This window comes from Perca fluviatilis, chromosome 9 (assembly GCF_010015445.1).
Source record: "Perca fluviatilis chromosome 9, GENO_Pfluv_1.0, whole genome shotgun sequence".
Lineage (NCBI taxonomy): Eukaryota > Metazoa > Chordata > Actinopteri > Perciformes > Percidae > Perca > Perca fluviatilis.
Window position 1 is genome coordinate 21365021 of NC_053120.1, and position 19231 is coordinate 21384251.

A 19231-nucleotide genomic window follows, 5' to 3' on the forward strand; every position below is an offset into this window, starting at 1 on the left:
GAGATGGACATTCGCCGCTGCATTGGTTTGCCGAGGTAACTCTGTCACATACTGTTCAGAGGCCTCTCTATCTCTCACTGACAAATCAAATCAAACCGGTTTGCTTCTGAGGGCTGATGGTAGAACAGAGCGGAGCTGATCTGTCCAACCTGGTCTCATTTATAGTCCGCATACAATCACAGCTCTGACCTGAACAGACACACTCTGCTCACCCCTATATGACTCCCTTTCTTCATCATGTTAGCTCAGATAGACAATAAAATAAAAGTCCAAACTTGGACATGCATACATGTGATTTATAGTGTACAATTGTATGGTTAACCTTCTCTTTTGTGTGTTGTCACCTGATTTAGAAATATTTCGGACATCCTTAAAGCTGCACTAATCAAGATTGGGTTTTTTTACATCTACAATGAATCAAATGACAATGGCTTATGTGAAAGGGGTAAAACCACATGTGATAAACCCACAAGAGAATTATCACCCAAATCTACAGTTTCCTTCTTTTGGTTCTCACTCAAACACACTGCACAAGACCGGCTCAGCACCAAACAGCAGACGCCGTTAGCGACTAGCTGGTGAACATTGAGAGTGAGAATTTAGCAGCTAAAGAGCCTGAACATTTTCTAAGGAGTTGGTAGAGAGACTAAAAACACAGCTAAAAGGAGAATAATCCAAACGAATGCTAATGTTGCTCTGTATCTGCGGGATGTGAAAACAAGTAACACATATTTCACTTAAATCCACCTGGTTTGTCTTTTGAAAACTATACAATCACCATCCTATGCAGCTCCTTCTTTTCAAGGTAGGACACCTTGAAAGACACCACCACCTGACCGGAGAAGTTCCCAAGAGCAGCACAGTACTGTGGAATAGGAAGTCTAGATTTAGTCCGCTCTACTCTACTCCACTCTCTTCTGCCTCCCCGGGGCTTTAATGTGGAGAGTGGACAGTGGGGTTAATGCCTAGCTGTAAGCACTGCTTAGTGCCAGTGATTGGGTTTGTGTTGTAGCAGGCCTTCCCCCACCAGGAAAAAAAAATCCAGTGGAAATGTCTTCCACTGTCCAGCCCTGTGGCCAATTGTGATTTTCCAACCTGCGGTTTTATCTCCCCTCCCCTTTGTTGCAGCTCAGTGTCCCAGAGGACACAGGTGAATTTGATGTGGAACAATGATTAAAAGTTTTTTCCCTCAAGGTGACCTCAATAGGAGGAGGTGAAAGTCAAAGTGAGAAACATGGAGATGAGAGAGGGGCACGGAGGTGAAAGTCTGTTTTGGACATTTGCTATGGCCCATATACGGTAGTAAGTGCTCAATCCCAAGCTTAGGAAAGAAATTATCCAGACCCAGTCCTTACACTCGTTTTACACCATTCCTGCCTCTTCCCCTTATAGTAATCAGTGATTGTATGCGACATGATGGGTATAAAGCAGTGTGCCACACAGCACGGAGGCATTGACAATCTAATCATTGTCACATCAGCGATTACCTCAAGGTGTGATGTATTTGAACAGGGTTCTATCACATCTGCTATTACCTGCCTCTTCCTGCCTTATGTGCCTCGGTACACATCTTTTCTCTTAACTGTGTGTTCAATCACCACCACCAGCATCGCCGCTGGTGCGGCCGAGCAACCCCTCGACAGTGACGTATGCCAGCGATTAGCCTGGATACAGTTCAATTATGATAAACAGCCAGTGCACCTCTTAGGCCGTGATTAAAGCCTGAGCCTGGCCTTGATAAAGAGATCCCATCTCAATGCCATCACAACCACATTATAAGACACTCCGCCGTGGTGTTCTGCCTCATGCTTTTCACATCAGTGTTGCAGAACGTACACTGTAGCCAGGATGGAGCTCATGGCAGATGGAGCTAGATCGGACCTGCTGGGGGTCTTTATCATTCACATGTGGCAGGTGATGCATCCCTGCCCACCTATTTTCAATTTAGACTAGTATTTATTAATAACCTCCACTTTCTTGAAGCCTATCTTACAAGATACTTGCCATATAACTTAAGATGGGTTTAGATATTGAGAGATAGAGAGGGAGAGAGAAGCCCAAGTTCTGATAAATGGATGAGCGGTGATGAAAAGAAGATATCAGAGGAGCGTGAAAGGAGAGAGGGGAAGAGAGCAGAGCATTAATCCAACACCAGGCCAGTAGAGAGAGGGAGGGAGAATGAAAGACAGAGAGAAAGGGGAGAGGGAGGGGAGGAGGAAGCAAAAGAAAGATAGCCTTTCGGCTGTGTTCTGTCAAGGGAGAAATTACACATTTACGGAGGTTTTTTTCAAGCAACGACGGGTTCCATAGATCAAACCACTGGATTTATGAGCCAATTTTCAACATGAAATATAGACACGGAGAATCCATTTTACCCATGTTTACTTGCCTTCTCTCACTCTTCTCCTCTCTCTCTCAATCAAACGGCCTACAGTGTGTAGATGGGTTTATCCCTGTAACTTCAGAGAGCTTATTAGAGAAGTAAATGAAGATGTTTTGATTGTAGTGATGACGCAGCCTCCACTGGATGTTGTAGAGTGATTCCACCTATGACAGTTAGGAAGAAAGGTTTCTGAAGAGGATCAAGACTTTACCAAAGACACCGGTAGTTTTAATAAAAAGTTGTACTATTTTCTTGCTGTCGAATAAATTATTTTCGACAAAATTGCACTTGGATATTAAGTTAAGATCATACGTTCAACACCTTCATTTGTAAACCAAAAACCATCAGAAGTGCCCTAATGAATGCTTTTTGGTTATAGACCAAGAGATGTGATGATGACCATAAAAAGACCCCAGGAAATGGCACACTGCAGTACCTGAAATACTTGCATTTTAGCAAAGCATCCATCTTTACAGATACATAAATACACAGTCTAGACCACATGACTCCCCTCTTCTGGACCAAATTTGCATAGAAATGAATGTCTAAGTAGACTAAACGACATAATTGACATGCAATTAGCAATATTATGGGGAGGGAACCTAATGAAGTTGCAGTGGCTGTGCCAACCTAAGAATGATCATGGCTTAATTATCATATTAATGAAGTCATTAGTTGTCACTTAACTTAAATGACAGGTAAGGTAAGAATGTCTTGATCCTACAATTTCCCTGGCAAATGTGTATTCAACACTAATTACCTCCAAGTTAAGATCTCATCTGAGAAAGAACGCTTGAAAGGTGAGAGGGACTACTATAGCATAAACATGCATAACACGCAGTAAGCAAATAAAAAAACAATGAGGTTTATTGAATCATTGACTGAAGCATCTTCAAGGTCACCCGAGGACAAACAACACAAGTCAGTCCCATTAGGTCAAGAATGAGCTTGGACAGCAGATGGAACCACCGTCCATCAGAGAGAGAGAGAGAGAGAGACACACTCTGGGTTGCTACAGGGGGTACTACAGGCTAACACAAAAACACATTTCCAGTAAACACTATGGCATGATTAGCCTACGAAAAAACCTCAGATGGGTCAAATGAGCATTGCAGCTCGAGGTCCTCCCACTCCCAGAGTCTCTTCCTTCATTCCAATTCATTTCAATTACCCATTCATTCCCACCTTCTTCCCCATGTCCCGATTAGCTCGGCCTGGCAATTTACAGTTGATCTTGCCTCATCTAAGGCCGAGCAATGGTGGAGGAAGGGAGACGAGCAGTAATGGAATGAAATGTCACTCAGTTGTTGCCTTTGTCACAAAGATGCTGGGCAGGCCAGATGGGGAGGGGTTGGAGAGGTCTTGTTGGTAGGTGAAAAGGTGTGTGTGTGTGTGTGTGTGTGTGTGTGTCGTCAGTGGTCCTATGTAAGTTGTGTCCTGCTCCCCTGTGTCCCTCTTGTCCAACCATATAACTTGTGGCCGTCTCCGCTACCAGCTGGTACTCTCGTGCTCATCAAGGTTTCTTCACCTTTTTCACTGAAGACGAGCTGGATGCCGACTCTCTCCGTTTGCGCTGCAATGTGACACACAAAACAATCACGTCACGGTCTAGCAGGGATTTCCTCCTCATTCTGCATTCCTAACAGGCAGACAATCAACGGCCATTTCTAGAGCAAGCTGGCCATAATTAATGACAGGATTATCATATTTGCAAACAAAGTCCCGCACAATGTCTAACTTACAAATACATACAAACACAAAATTTTGCCTGATGAAGGTCTAGTACCGAAACGTTACCATTAAATGTATCTAAATGATCTTAACTGCTTAACCGTTTGACATGACTGAAAACATACTTGTCATCCGTATGTAACGGTTCATGCACTGAGTGCTACTATTAAAAATGAAGTTGAACCTAATTATTTAAGTTGTGCGTGTGCATTCAACTGCCTTTCATTTAGTTAAAGTTTTTTGTCTATCATGTCACAAGCCTGCATGCTCCTCAATCTAAACTAGAGCCAGACCGATAAAGGATTATATCTATACAAATATTTGGTGATTTAAAAATCCGATATTCCAATATATCAGAACATTAGTTATTTATGAGTCCTAAAATAATATGATAATGCAGTTTAAAAATAAACCTGTTTGTTTTATTGTCACAACAGAACAGAGGAACATCAAAATATATTAAAGTTCTGATAAATAAAATGTATAAAAATACAAAACTTAAGATATGAAACTTAACTCAGGTTAAACATGAGTGTTGCCAACAGGGACGTTGTAGAGCGCCCTCTGGTGGACAGACTATACAACGCCAACACTCATAACATGGTTGAAGGGTGTTTTGTCCGTTTTATTTTATTTTTTAAATATTCATTTATCAGCCTTTATAAATATACTGATACCGATAGTTTGGAAAACGCCTAATATTAGCCGATAATATCAGCCTGCCGATAATATCAGCCTGCCAATATATCGGTCTGGCTCTAATCTAAACTAATCTTTGCAATACCGATTTAAGAGTCTGATGTTACTTTCTATCCTATAAATCTTTATTCTTCTGACATTCAAAATGAAAGACATGCCATCATCCTAGACAGCACTCGACATTCACTGTAAGAAATGTAACATACACATATGTATAATATGAGTGGCCATTGCCTTAACTGCCTTTAAATTTTGAGTAAACTGAATTAGTACAGAATTTGTTAAATCTGGCCATTAGTTATGTTACAAAAACAAACTTAAGTTTAGTCAACATCTGTTAAGTTATACTCTTAAATACTTCGTTTTGAGTGTTCTCATTGAACTATTTGACACATAGATGCTTTGATTTATTACTGGCAACTGGACATTAAATGTCTAGTTTTCCATTAACAAATAAATATTTGGTGTGATTTTGGCCACTGTGCAGTTGTGATTTTCATACTAAGCATTGACAGACAGGAAAAACTTGCTTTTTGACTTGACAGTCACGTCTCATAGAGGTGAGACTTGACCTCTAAAAACTTCTAGGACTTGGTCCAAAATACAAAGAGAAAAGATATCTTCAGTCCATTTTTGGTAAAGGTTCAGGAGTTTGGGTCAATGCTAAACAGACTTACTGAGTTGGGGGTAAGTGGTGCTCCTACAACATCAATGATTTGTTCCTTGGCTTCCACCTTGATGTCGTCTGCACTGGGCCAGGACGGAGCTTCACCCCCTGGGGTGGATGCTGTAGTGCTGTTGGTGGCATTGAGTTCTCCAACCTGTGTTGCGGCTGGGGGTCCAGCCCCTATAGTTCCACCAAATCCGCCTCCGCTGCCAGCCTTCAGTAGGGCCTCATAGCGATGACGCAACATCTGTTGTTCGTATTCACAATTGCTGTGGGCCTGCTTCAGCTCATACAGCAGCACTAAGTCGCTACGCAGCTCATTGAACATCTGAACAATCTCCTCTGTGGGCATGGGGTTAAGATCTGGATCCACAGACAGACACAAAGGCAAAGATGAATGGAAATAAGGTTAAAGCACTTTGATGAAAACACCAAAAAACTAGTTTACAATTGTGAGTAGAAGACGATGGTGTAACCGATGCATGTATTCGTCCCAAACTGTTCGGTACAGGGATTTTGATTCAGTATGCAGCTTAGATAGTGTAGATTGTTGTGTTTCCAAAAGCCTTGATAGTCAGTCTAGCCCAGCAGATGTAGTTAGTATCCTTAGTATGGTACTACCAAATGAGAAGCCATATCTTTAAAACCCTCCAATGTCATCAGACAACTGACAACTTCAAAATGAGGAGAGGACAGCTTAGATTGTGACCAGGTAGTGTTAGCCAAGAAATAGCTCCTATGTGTAAGCTCACTGCTGTTAAACCACACTGCTCTGTTTTCTATTTGTACACATTTAAAAAATGTCAGAATATTAATTTAAACGGTTGTTATTCAAACCAAGACCACCAAATACCTAATGTAGGATCCTTGTATTGTAACGCAGGAAAAAACACGCATGTGGAAGCGCCAATAGGCGCAGATTCGTGCCTAATTGCGCGCCTGGCACGAAGGGATAGCTCTCTATCTCTCTGTGTGTGTGTGTGTGTGTGTGCCCATCTCTCTGTGTGCCTGATTGCGTATCTTGCTGTAGGCACAGCTAAGTTAACACAGCAATAATCTCCATAAACCTGGGTGTTTTATATTGAAAGTATCCAGCTGCACTATGGCCTTCCTGTATTACCTGCCTGGCTTGACACATACGCGGCTCGCGGAAGAAATAGAGGAGACGTCAAAATGTTCGCCGTAGCACGCGGGCCGGCGCAGCCACTCTGCGCCTGATCGCAGCCGGACAGATTGGATAACAAGGGGCGCCAAAATGAAAATAGCTCCGCTTCACAGCACTTCCGCGTGCAGTGTGTTTCTGGCGTAAATCTGTTGCAGAGGAGAGCTCAAAATTTAAAACTTAGAAATGTTAGCAGATTGCTAATGTTTATTCACACTTACCCACTCCTTGGTCTAGCAGGATCTGCTCAATGGCCTTAATCTTCTTCTGGCCTACAGAGCTTGGCAGTTTCATCTGAATCACAACACACAGAGAGACACACACGCCAACACACACAAGGGTGTGATTTAAGGTGCCGGGGATATTAGGATAAACAGCTCCATCTCAGTGCTTTTAATTCGTATGAAATGCACTTCAGCAGGCCAGATCAAAATGTCTTTATCCACTGAACTCTGTCTGACTGATTAGCTAGAGGGGTACTCCACTCCTTTAGCCATGCTAATGTATTTCCCATAGAGAGCGGCAGCTCCTCATCAGTCTTGAAGATGAATAAGAGTCCCCTTGCTAGGTCTTAAAGATATTAGCAAGTCACTAACTGAATTAATCATCACAGTGCTAATGAGAGATAGCTAGCTCAAGTCAGACATTCTGGTTTCTCACATACATCAACAGCAGGGTCAAGCTTCGCTAAAATTGTTTTGATATTAATGGTGGTATCAACAAAACTTAATTGATGGATAATGTCAGCACAGTAGAAAAAAATATAAGTTCTTAAAATGTGGGATTATTTATAACTAATGCAGGTTTGTTCTTGGTCTTTTAAGTTCTTCACTGGTGTTTGAGAGCCAAAGGGAAGTTTTACGTTGCAGATGCGTTGATCCAGCTATACTCACCCTCTGACTGCGCAGTGTGACTCCCGCTGATTTGAAGTCAGGGAACTTGATGCCTGCCGTTTCTGGAACAGCCTAAAGAAAAAGAAATAACTGGTATAAACCGAGATATGACACCCCTCCGAACATTGGACAGAAAATATTTAAATAATTATTATGGGATAGATCAGGCCTTAATTTCACAAACTGAGACACAAGAGCCCCTTGAGTTTCTTTAAGACACAGCTGCTCCTTTGAAATGATATAAAATAATGAATAAAAAATATTGAGACTGAGCAAAATCTTAATCTGTTATTTCAGTATACTGCTGCTTTGAATAAGCACTAGCATAAGGTTGACAGATGTGCCATCTCAATAATTAAAACTACGTAAGGGTATTTTTTTCCCCCTCTAATGATGCTTTAGTTTGCTGGTAAACATTTCTCAGGTATGGATGGTTGGCTTGTGCTTTACTTCGCTCCTTCTGTATAAGTGCATATCATACCGGTTTTTCTGTTTCTCTTTTTTGTGGTAGTTTCTTCTTGGAAACTCTCTTTTCGGCTCGCCTTAACTCTGTGGTTGTGTCAGCTGCTTTAATGAGTTTCTGCAGATCCTGGGCCTTCTTCTCACGCTCTCTCTTTCTTGTCTCAATCTTCCTTAGCTCCTGAATAAGATATTCCTCTTCTGCCACCTGCAGGAAAAACAAGAGAAGTGTGATCTTAATATTCAAAAGGCTGGCAAATATCTTACAAGCTTCTTTTTTTCCACAAAATGCATTACTGCATTAATAACTGCAGTTATAATTGGTATTTCTTGGCTGGGCAATATTTAAGTTATGAAGGCTACAACATAACACAAGAATCCAAATCAAACTATAAAAGGTACAAACTTGTTCAGGTGTGCGATTAAAGAGCTTGTCCAGTTGCTCTTTACGGCGCCTTTCATGGCCGGCATCAAAGATGTAGATCTTGGGCTCCGTCCCTGTAGCTGCACGCACCTTTGTCAGCTTACCACAAATGGTATAATATCGTTCTTTCAGGTCCTCCACAGAACGTTTCTGAGAAAAATACATGGAAATGTCACTACAAATATGGGTTTTAACTTACAGCATTATGGTTTTTGCATTATATCCTTAGATGAAAGAGAACGGGAGTGCTGCATATAAGTGACCGAGTAATTACTCTGTATTGCTGGTGGTCATAACGGTCATGGACAACTACAAAGCGCAGGTCAAAGCGCTTGCACAGGTCAAACAGGTGGTCTGTCTCTGCTTTAGTCCAGCCATCGTCATGGAGATGCATCTGATACTCCTGCTCAGAGTAAACTGGTACCTGCACTGTCTTTGAAGGCAGACAAAGAGAACAGAGAGAATCCAGTGAATCAGGATGAATAACTGAAAAAAAAACTCTTTAAAAGTGTCTTTGAGTGTTCTAAAAAGCACTATTTAAATAAAATGCATTATTATTATTATAAATGTATACATCTGAAAAGGAGGAGATAACAGAGGATGGGTAGATGTAAAAATCCTTTGTGTTTCTATGGAATAAGTGGTTAGACTAAAGAGGAGACTGTAGTCATTCCTACCTTGTTGAAGCGGGCAAAAGGGTAGTCCTTGCCCTCTTCTGCCACACGTCTCCAGTGGTGGAATATAGCCCCATCCCTGCGAGCTGGATTGGTGAAGGGCATCCACTTCCAGGGACGCACCTTTTTACAGCCCAGCTTGGCTTTAACTGTCCTGTAGCCCTGAGTAGTATCACTAGGCAGCAAAGGGGGTGCATCTCTGGGGATTAACAGGTAAAGAAAGTTTTAGTTAAAGCAAGGGTGCAAAATATGTTGAAAATCTGCTTTATTTATTTTGTAATCGAACCAGCTCAATTAGGATATTCAGCATATATAAATGACAAAAGAACAAACAAACAAAAACAGACACTGTTGCAGTTTGCAAGATCAGAGAGCCCAAGGGCAGGAATATACAATATAAATTGTTAGCCTTGACTATGAAGCACAGGCATCATAGAAAATCATAGAAAATGAACAAGCTCTCCCTTTTAGTGAGGCTTTAACATGAACCCTTACACTGATTGAATGGATGAACATGACACTCACTCATTGGTCTTAATTTCTGATTCACACACTAAAAAATAAATGCAACTATTGTTTGTTTTTTCCCTTCCTTTTCTGAATGTATGATGAAGAGAAAACAATCCCACTTCTCATTTTCATTCCGATCCCTTCCTCATGCAACTTCATAGCTTTAAGAATAAGTAAAGCAGTTATGACACACAGGACTTGAATCAAAACATTAAGGGTAACTCAGTACATATATCTAAGACAAAATCAAAACGAGCCCATACTTTTTATCTGAATAGAGCAGAGCATAGACCTCTCGGTGCATTCCCTCGGGTCTCTTGAAGGTCAGCGTTTCTGTTGTCTTCTTGGTTTTTTTCTAAGACAGGTGATGAAAAATGGGTTATTTGTCTCAAGAAAACTGGCAATACTATAAGTATATAATAACAACATAATCTTATTAATGTGTTGCTGTGAGAAAGGCATGCTTTGTGTTTCTTAATCCCACAGCCTGTTCAAATTTAGGGAATTAACATGGGACATGAATAATTATGGTTATCTTATGATTATCTCTCACCTTGTCTGAGTTGATGAGATCTTTCTTGCTGATGGGACCGTCATTTTCTCCTCCAGCCAACTCCAGAATATCCCTGACATCAGCACCGGTAGACATGACTTAATATGTTGTTAATTAACCCTTCTCACTACCTGTGAAACATAAATATCTTTCATTCACATGCGCATTTTCAGTGCGGTAACGTTACTGTCCAACGAATGTTACGCTACTAGCTAAAGGCTAACGTTATCATTTGTAAGCTACGTTAACTTTACATAGAGCCGCATACAGCCAAGTAACAATTTTGTGAGATTTGTTTTCGTATTATTACGGTAAACGATTATACTAGCTATACGTGAAAGCTATAGAGACAGTTATTAAGAATATTCACGAGCTATTGTTGAGGCTAGGTGAGTAGCTAGCAACTGAACCGACACTGCTACTTCCGGGTCGCTGGCCTACTGATCTACTCTAGAATTGTTTGTTGCCCCCGTGAGGCCTGGCGCTGCACTGCAGCTTCTTCTTTTTTCCAATAAATCAAAACAACTGAAGGTTTTTTGTTTTTAAAGAAAATATGTACATCAGCAGTATGTACAAAACATGTCAATACCAGAGGTGCATTTACAAAAGAAAGATGTATGTAAAAAATGTGATACAAATTCAAATCAAAGTATCATCGGTACATGAGAAATATATGAAAACACAAACTGAGTTGCCTTAATTAATTAATTGCCTAATTATTTGTGAGACATATATATATGTATGTATGTATGTATATGTAATGTACATGTAATGTGAGTCATGTATGTGTAAGTCCTCAGCTCCTCCTCATCTCTTCAGCCCCATACATTCTAAAAATCACTGGGTCAAAATGGACCCAAATTGGGTTGGCTTATTCAAAATAACATATGGTTTAACACAACAAGCTTAGGTTTTCCTTGAAACTGTCTCAATTGTATTGTTAGTTGTAGCTATGGTCTACACAACAATGTGCACATTCAAAACAGTAAAAAAGAGACACATATCATTAACAATCCGTAAATTATGACATTTAGAACGGTGTTTTCTTAATAAATAAAACACTCAAACAAAATACATTTTTATTTGACACAAGTTTTAATGTTTACGTTAGTATATTTGTCTGCATTGTGATTCTATGGAAGCGTAGTCGTAGCATTCCGGGCACTGTTATTATGAAAATCCCTTTTGTGCCGTGATGAACTTTACTTTTACACCGGATGTAGATCATTCTATCCCTGGTTTAATCCCAGCGGTCGCTATTTCTGCTCACATACACTGCTCTCTCCGCCATTTTCGTAGCTGGTGTCGCAGTGGAGATCGGCGTAGTTTTTTTGTTTCGCTAAGGTCCGTTTTGAAAGCGATTGACTTGTTATTATCAAATAATATAGTCTTCGATAACACAGTTTAATTTAGCAAGGCAATAAACTGCAAAAGAAGATGTCCACCGAGCAGGCCGAAAATACTAACGTGACCGAGAAAGCAGGCCAGCAGCAGCAGCCGGGGTAAGTCCATTCATCAAGGTTTCTTTGTTGGTGCTCACCAGCTAACGTTAGCTAACAGTTCATTACATATTTAGTCGTAATGATTCAGATCCAAGGGAATGTCGACCAGTCTTTAATAAAAATGTTAATGTCCCTTGGTTGAATCCTTGTTATGAGGCAATTACATAAGGCCCATAAAGTTCGTCGTTATAACCAACGTTATGCGTTTATTTGCTGTTAGGAGGCGTGTTTGGGACCCGTCTATTTAACGTTACAGGGAGAATCCATCAATTTTACGTAACTTAAAGTAACGTTAACAGTTTACTTAGCTAACACTACTTTATCAATTAACTCTGATTTCCTTTTCTATGCGTTTGCAATTTAATCATACACGTTAAAATAATGTACGTTAATTCAGTAATAACGTAATACAGGCCTACTAACGTTGTGTCCTAAGAGCGGCCTTGCCATGCGGCGGAAGTGCAATTCTCTTGATAGTTCAGACCATTGTAAATGCATCTAAATAATACCCTTTTAGCGATTCAAAAAAAAAAGTAATATCACTAACCGTACTTTGTTAATAAAAATAAATCTTTTGTTTTTCGTTGTCCGAATACAGTAAATATAATGCGTCCTCAGCAGTAGCTGCCGTTTTAGCTTTTGAATTCACTTCTCAAAATCGTGCTTAATTCTGTACTTTTCTGGGCTCACTTATAAAAGCATTTTACTCACTATTAATTGATCTCTTCTACAGAGAAGTGAATGGGAAAGCCAAGCATGACTCCAATTCAAGCAGGAAGGAGAGGCCCCAGAAAAGAGGTGGAGGCGGGCGCTACGAACCCTATGGAAACGTGAACAAAAGATACCGCGTTTTTGTCAGCAACATTCCATATGATGTCAAATGGCAAGCTCTCAAAGACCTGATGAAAGAAAAAGGTAAGGTGTTTGGAAAAGGGATCGACTCAGTCAGTTTTGGACATGAAAAAAAGCAGCATCCAGGGTCATTTTGTTTGACCACTGAAGCTTTGGAGGGCTTTTGGGAATTTGTGCAGAAACTTAAGTTGTACAATGTTGCTCGAGATCTCGTGAGAGTTATCTGGAACAAAGGTTTTGGACGAGGTCCCTCTCATTTGTCCGTCAACTAAGGAGTTGCTGCAGACTTGCACAAGTGCTGTGAACCTGGATGTTAGACTGAACATTTATTCTTCATCGAGATAACTAAAACCTATTGTGGTTTTTGTGAAGTGGGGGTTGTACATGTGTAAATCCGGTCCACTATTGTGAAAAATCCAATGGTTTAGGATCATGTGCGGCATATTGAGATGCTTTTTTCCCATGAAAAAACATACAGTACATTGCTGTAACGTAATGAGATTGCCCAGAAACAAGGGACAAGTTGCTCTCAGCTGCAACATGTAATTAACAGTAAACACGAGCTCTCATGATTTCTAAATAAGTAAAACATTTGGAGACCTGTCAAATGAAATAATTTGTGATGCAGCAACTTTCAGCAGGGATTAGGCATAAGTGGTCTCTTAAATGTACAATATGGATTTACATGTGCTGTTATTCATGTGATAGTACTTGCAGTTATGGGGTATTGGAAAGCGTTAGATGTATTATAAGTAATGCACTAAATTGGCATTAACTTGAAGTTAAAGCATGTGTTAAAGGCACAATCTTTATTCAGAAGGAGTGCCTCGTATTCGTTTTATGACAACTGACTGTGGAGTTAAATTGCATTTTCTCTTTTAGGTGTGACCTTGACAAGCAAATGTTTTCTCAGCAGATCTCCATGTTGTGCCAAACACGGCTATGCGTTGGGGATTTCTTTGGGGTACAGGTCTACAAAATGAAGCAACTTCTTATGCACTGTCCTTGTCTCTAGAGGTTTGGTCACTGATGTCCATTCGTTGAACAGACAACGTGATCTGGAACGAAGGCGTGGCTGTGGTCGACGCTGAATCAAAATTTGGATATTGTGCGTTTAAGGAACCGGTCCACTTTTAAGAACATGTTTGCAGTTAGAAGTTTATTTCCACTAAGAGCTTGCCTTCATTAAGATTATGGTAAATTTGTATAGCTGTAGGTTTCCTCTTAGTCTCAGTTGATGGGCGAATGTATTGATGCATTGGCCTGATGTTTAAAATGGAGATATTTGACAAAGTATTCACAGGTTTGCAATGAAATGGTGTAAAGGTGGTGTTCACGGAATTATATCCAAATAGGCAGGCTGATGGCCATTTCAACAGTTGTTGTTGTCCTCAGTCTATTGCTTTTGGTGCTTCGGAATTCCAACAAGGACAGGCCAAGAAGTCTTATTTTATTTAAAAAGACCCAAGCTTGCTTTTTGTAGACCTGTACCATATTGTGCTGCTGCTGAGGTGCTGGGGGAAGGCGCAGGACTGGCAGTCTGAGCTCACTGTCACCGGCCGCCCTACTTGTGTGTCTGCTCTAAACCCCCATTGTTCTCTCGGCTTCTCTCCCCTTGGTGTGTGTCGTCTCTGGAATCTGATTTGTAGTGGGTGAGGTAACGTACGTGGAACACTTAATGGACGCGGAAGGCAAATCGAGGGTAAGTGCAAATACATACAAATAAAACATGAATAATCCTAGACAAACCTGTGTTTGTCAGCTTTGGTGTCTTTATTTTCATTTTTGGGAATTGTTCAGCTTCAGAAATCTGGCGGAGTGTGTGAGATGGTGACATGCCGGAGGCGTGTTTTATTTGGTGTCGTCAGTGGCACTGACTTGAGGTCATCTCGAGGGTTGATGCTCTTATAAAAGGACTTCAGCTTTCTTTGTAGCCAATCCTGTGGGATTGCAGTATCTCCCTTTTGGTTGCTGGATTTGTTCCTCATGAACTAAAGGGGTCTCTGCAAGCGGTTGTTACAAGGCTGTTAGATGGTTGTTAAATATAACTCATTCCGCAGAACTGCTTTACTGGAAACGTCCAATACCTTAGTAATCCTATCTCACTGTGGATTACCTGCCCTTTTTGGATGTTGGGAAAAATACATTTTAATATTCACCAGACTTGCCTGCATTGTGTTAGAGACTGGGATAAAATGAGATATTAAAATTGTAATTTTATTTGAAAGCACAGAGTTGTGGTCAAGGCGATAGGCTTGTGTGGTGTTGAACTTGTGATTGTGCATGACATTCTCTATTTTTGCTTACATTTTATCTATTAAAACGTGTATTTTAACCATTGCTTTTACTAATTTAAATTATTCTTTACTCCTTTTTTGGTGCGGCCTGTTCTGATGTCTTCAATCAACAAAGGGTTGTGCGTAAGTAGTCTCCATTTATCATTTTCAATTGTTTGCATCAGTGCTTCTTCAGATTGACAACTGAATGCTGCAATCCCGCTTAAGTTAACCAATGTGTGCTTCCTAGATCTATGTTAAAGATCTAGCAATTTGTTTGATTCTTCTCACATGATATACTGTATATTTTTGTCAGTGTTGTTGAGTTTAGGACTGAGGAGCTAATGAAGAAAGCAGTGGAGAAGGTCAACAAGCACAACCTCAATGGACGACCCCTAAAAGTGAAAGAGGTATGCCACAGCTAGACTGACCAGAGAGAACCAAATGAGATCAATGTCAGGTGTGGCTTTTCCTGAGTCATAGTTTGTTTTTATTAGGACCCTGATGGTGTGATTGCTCAGAGAGAAATCAACAAGGCTCAAGGTGGAGGCCCTCCAGGAGGCCATGGTGGAATGGGAGGAATGGGAGCAATGGGAGGAATGGGAGGAATGGATCGCATGAACATGGATCGAATGGGCCCTGGACCAAATGGCTCCATGGTCAACATTCCTCCTAGCCTGATGAACAACCCCAACATCCCCAATGAGATCATCCACGGTCTCCAGGCTGGAAGGATTGGCAGCACTGTCTTTGTGGCTAATGTGAGGCTTCCAGAGTTTTTTTTATTTTTATTTTTTCCCATTGTTTTACTATCCAACAAAAACCAAATACATGACATTAGTGATGTGAAAAAAGCAAAGCAGCAAATTTTCAAAATTGTAGCCCAAACATAATTTAGTATTTTTATTTGATAAATGACTTTACTGACTAATAGTTTCAGCATTAGTGTACAGCTGGTAATTTAATCAAACCGTATTATAGTTGGTAGGAACATGGTGAGAACAGTCTTTTTGCCTTACCTGTGGATAAACAATGAACTATCTCTTAATATTGTTCCTTCCCTACAGCTTGACTACAAAGTGGGCTGGAAGAAGCTGAAAGAGGTATTCAGCATGGCGGGCATGGTGGTAAGGGCTGACATTCTTGAAGACAAGGATGGGAAAAGCAGAGGCATGGGCACAGTAACATTTGATATGCCCATTGAAGCAGTCCAAGCTGTCTGTATCCTTTTTGAAACATGTTGAATTGGGATCCCTTTGTGTATGCGTAACTGTTAATTCAGTAGAATCACATTGTTTCATAATGTCTACGGTACGTTTTCCTTAATGGTTTCACAGCTATGTTTAATGGGCAGCTGCTATTTAACAGAGTCATGCACGTCAAACTGGTATGTTGCCTAAAGCTCACTCACTGTACATTGGATTACATTATGATTGGAGCGCATAGTCTAAATGCATTTATTTGCTTTTGTCAGGATGAGAAGTCCCTGCCCAAAGATTTTGGACCACCGGACAGAGCTGCTGCTGCTGCTGCCGCTCTTCCCCGTAAGTATACACGTAGCTTTTCTACACTGGGATTAAAAAAAACTTGTAAATAGAATACTTTGAATGACTCAGGATAGTTCAGTATTGTGGCCGGGTTAGCTCACTTGGTAGAGCGGGCGCACATATGTAGAGGTTTACTCCTCGACGCAGCAGCCGCAGGTTTGAGTCCAACCTGCGGCCTTTTGCTGCATGTCATTCCCTCCCCCTCTCTCTCCCCTTTCATGTCTTCATCTGTCCTGTGAAAATAAAGGCCTAAAATCTCTGACACCCCAAAAAAAGAGTTCAGTATTATAACCACATTATCCTTGCCAGTTAAAGCTGGTTACTTCAGTTTGGTGCAGAACGGCATCTGTGATCTTTCTTTGGCCACTTACAAATCGCCCAAGCTAAACTATGACGTACGGAAGATTTTGATATTAAACATTTCACAGTGGTTTGCACGCCTTGAGTATTTCCTCAGCAGTTTTAATACCAAAATGAATACCAAAGAATAATAATACTGTGTATATGTAAATGCATTTATTTCTACATGCACATCATTTCCTGTGTAGGCAATGTATGACTGTAGCCATTTTCTCTGCCCAGGTGGCCTGAGTGGTATTGGTTTGGGCCTGGGACCTGGTGGCCAGCCCATTGATGCTAACCAGCTCAATAGAGGAGGAGGAGGTGGAGGTGGAGGAATGGGCAACATGGGCCCTGGAGGTAACTAGCTCCAGTGTTTTTGTTAAACCCTTGAATAAAAGATGCCAGTGAATCCGTTGCTTACGATTACTCTTCTCACTTGTAGGAATGGATGGAATGGGCTTTGGCAACATGGGTGGACGTATGGGAGGAGGCGGAGGCGGTATGTACTGAAGTTTTTAAAGTGGCCCTTACTGTATTTACCTCAACTATTGAATTTACTGCAAAATCCACACTTTATCAACTGTATCACATGAAACTCTTTCCAACAATTCATGGTATAATTCAAGTCTTTAAAAGAATTGTTACTGGGAAACATTTGCAATAGTTTATAGTTCTGTAACAAACGGCCTAACAGTGGAGCACAGCAAAATGGAATATGTTATATAAATTGTCAGTTTTATGTTTCATGTACCCAGACATGGTTATCAGGCACCAGATTTCTATACCTAGCCTGTCCACCGGTCTCTGGTTGTGCCCTCTGACATTAAGACTCTCCTCCACTTTTATAGGAATGGACAACTTTGGAGGAATGAACAACATGGATCGTTTTGGTTCTTCAGGAATGGGCAGGATGAACGGTAAGAAGACCTTTTGTTAAGCACTCCAAAGCAAGCGTGGAAGACTTTCACGTTTTGCTGGATGTTTCTAATGGTTTCATCTCTTGCATTGTCAGAGATGGACCGTGGGATTGGTGGTGCTTTTGACAGGGAGTTTGGGCGGAATGAAATGGGAATGTCTCGCAATAATTTTGGAGACTCCTTTGAAAGAGGAATGGGTTAGTATTTTCAGGATTTTGTTTGAAATTCCTCTAACTATGTTAAGCCTCATCAGATGTAACGATCACTTCAGACAGTTGATATAACTTTATTTTTTTTATTTTTTAAGGAAACTCTCTGGGTATGGACCGCATGAACTCTGGGATGGACCGCCTGGGAACCAGCATGGATCGCATGGCAGGGATGGACCGGATGGGCATGGACAGGATGGACCGTGGGTCTGACCTGGACAGAATAGGTTCTGGGTTCGACCGGATGGGTTCGGGGATGGACCGGCTGGGGCCCAGTATGGACAGGCTTGGACCTGGCCTGGACCGTATGAGCTCCAGCATGGACCGCCTCGGCCCAGCTGGGTTTGAACGCTTGGGCCCGTCTGGTTTGGATCGCATGGGTTCTGGCCTGGACTTTGGCTCCCCAATGGGTATGGATCGCATGGGCAACACCGGGCTTGACAGAATGGCCAGCAGCTTTGACCGCATTGGCTCAGCTGGAGGAATTGACCGCTTCCCCTCCGGTGGCATCGACCGCATGAGCTCTAGCATGGATCGGATGGGATCTGGAGGTGTTGGTGGTCAGTTTGAGCGCTCTGCTGACATGGATCGTGGATTTGGTGGGAATTCCTTTGGTGGAGCTGGAGGGCCTGGAACTGGGGGAAGCAATGTCAGGAAGGGATGCCAGATCTTTGTCAGAAATGTAAGTATTTATTTGCAGGGTAGTTGGGCTTTAATAATTTGATCGGTATCTTCTCATGTATGATTAACTTGGAATTCATTTTGTTTTTCAGCTGCCATTTGACTTCAACTGGAAGATGCTGAAGGATACCTTCAACACATGCGGTAAGAGTAGTTTTAGTTTATAAATATCAAATTAATTACTGCTTGCTATTTTACATTTAAGATGACTTCTAACATTGGTGCTCTTCCCTCTGCAGGCATGGTTCAGTATGCTGATATTAAGATGGAGAACGGCAAGTCCAAGGGCTGTGGTGTGGTTCGCTTCGACACCCCTGAAACTGCTGAGCGCGTCTGCCGGACCATGAATGGCTATCGGCTGAATGGAAGAGAAATTGATGTTAGGATTGATAGGAATGCATAAGTTATTTGTCTGTGCTACATCTGACATTTCATTTAGTCCAAATGCTCTATCATCTGAATTGCCCTTCAGCACATTCATATTAGATTCACTTGGTTTGTTAGGTATTTGTAACAGTGAAAGTTGTTAGTAATTTGTCATTGTCGGGAGTGTTTTAGTTTTTGCTTAAATTTTACTTTTTTTTTTTTTTTTTTTTAGAGACCAAATTTTTAATTTTTTTTTTTTTTTTCGTCATGCTTCAGCTGTCATTGCCTTTTGTTCTATAAGGTGTTTTGATAAATAAACCTCAATATATGAAATGCTTTGGATTGTGTGTGTGTTATTGCATTGCCTGTCAATTGTGGACTTGC

General features: G+C 41.1%; 2 protein-coding genes across 4 annotated transcripts; one reads left to right on the plus strand and one right to left on the minus strand.

The window, feature by feature from the left end:
* Positions 1-3224: 3224 nt before the first annotated feature.
* dmap1 (DNA methyltransferase 1 associated protein 1) lies at positions 3225-10585 on the minus strand. Its single transcript, XM_039810551.1, has 10 exons — positions 10156-10585; positions 9866-9957; positions 9096-9291; positions 8693-8851; positions 8401-8568; positions 8017-8202; positions 7536-7607; positions 6864-6936; positions 5491-5843; positions 3225-3956 (listed from the first exon to the last, which is right to left on the minus strand). Exons 1-10 carry the CDS (start codon positions 10249-10251, stop codon positions 3897-3899), a joined length of 1455 nt encoding a protein of 484 aa, XP_039666485.1. The 5' UTR covers positions 10252-10585; the 3' UTR covers positions 3225-3896.
* Positions 10586-11411: 826 nt separating this feature from the next.
* Positions 11412-19184, plus strand: hnrnpm (heterogeneous nuclear ribonucleoprotein M). 3 transcript variants are annotated; one of them, XM_039810552.1, is made up of 16 exons: positions 11414-11657; positions 12391-12572; positions 14159-14211; positions 14922-14929; positions 15102-15195; positions 15283-15546; positions 15853-16006; positions 16123-16172; positions 16260-16329; positions 16915-17031; positions 17117-17173; positions 17523-17591; positions 17687-17788; positions 17899-18482; positions 18574-18625; positions 18721-19184. In XM_039810552.1, the coding sequence occupies exons 1-16, from the start codon at positions 11593-11595 to the stop codon at positions 18882-18884; spliced, it is 2085 nt and encodes a 694-aa protein (XP_039666486.1). In that variant the 5' UTR covers positions 11414-11592; the 3' UTR covers positions 18885-19184. The 3 variants fall into 3 exon arrangements, with proteins under 3 accessions (XP_039666487.1, XP_039666486.1, XP_039666488.1); XM_039810553.1 differs by lacking the exon at positions 17687-17788 and having other exon boundaries at positions 11412-11657; XM_039810554.1 differs by lacking the exons at positions 11414-11657; positions 14159-14211 and having other exon boundaries at positions 12446-12572.
* Positions 19185-19231: the final 47 nt, after the last annotated feature.

Coding starts and splice junctions, on each gene's coding strand:
- dmap1 (XM_039810551.1), bottom strand. CDS start 10,251: ATGTCTACCGGTGCTGATGTCAGGGATATTCTGGAGTTGGCTGGAGGA. Junction 9,292..9,865: donor CTGCTCTATTCAGATAAAAA/GTATGGGCTCGT, acceptor GTTAATCCCCAG/AGATGCACCCCCTTTGCTGC. Junction 8,203..8,400: donor TTAATCGCACACCTGAACAA/GTTTGTACCTTT, acceptor TTTTTCCTGCAG/GTGGCAGAAGAGGAATATCT.
- hnrnpm (XM_039810552.1), top strand. CDS start 11,593: ATGTCCACCGAGCAGGCCGAAAATACTAACGTGACCGAGAAAGCAGGC. Junction 12,573..14,158: donor AGACCTGATGAAAGAAAAAG/GTAAGGTGTTTG, acceptor TCTGATTTGTAG/TGGGTGAGGTAACGTACGTG. Junction 17,592..17,686: donor AGGAATGGGCAGGATGAACG/GTAAGAAGACCT, acceptor TTGCATTGTCAG/AGATGGACCGTGGGATTGGT.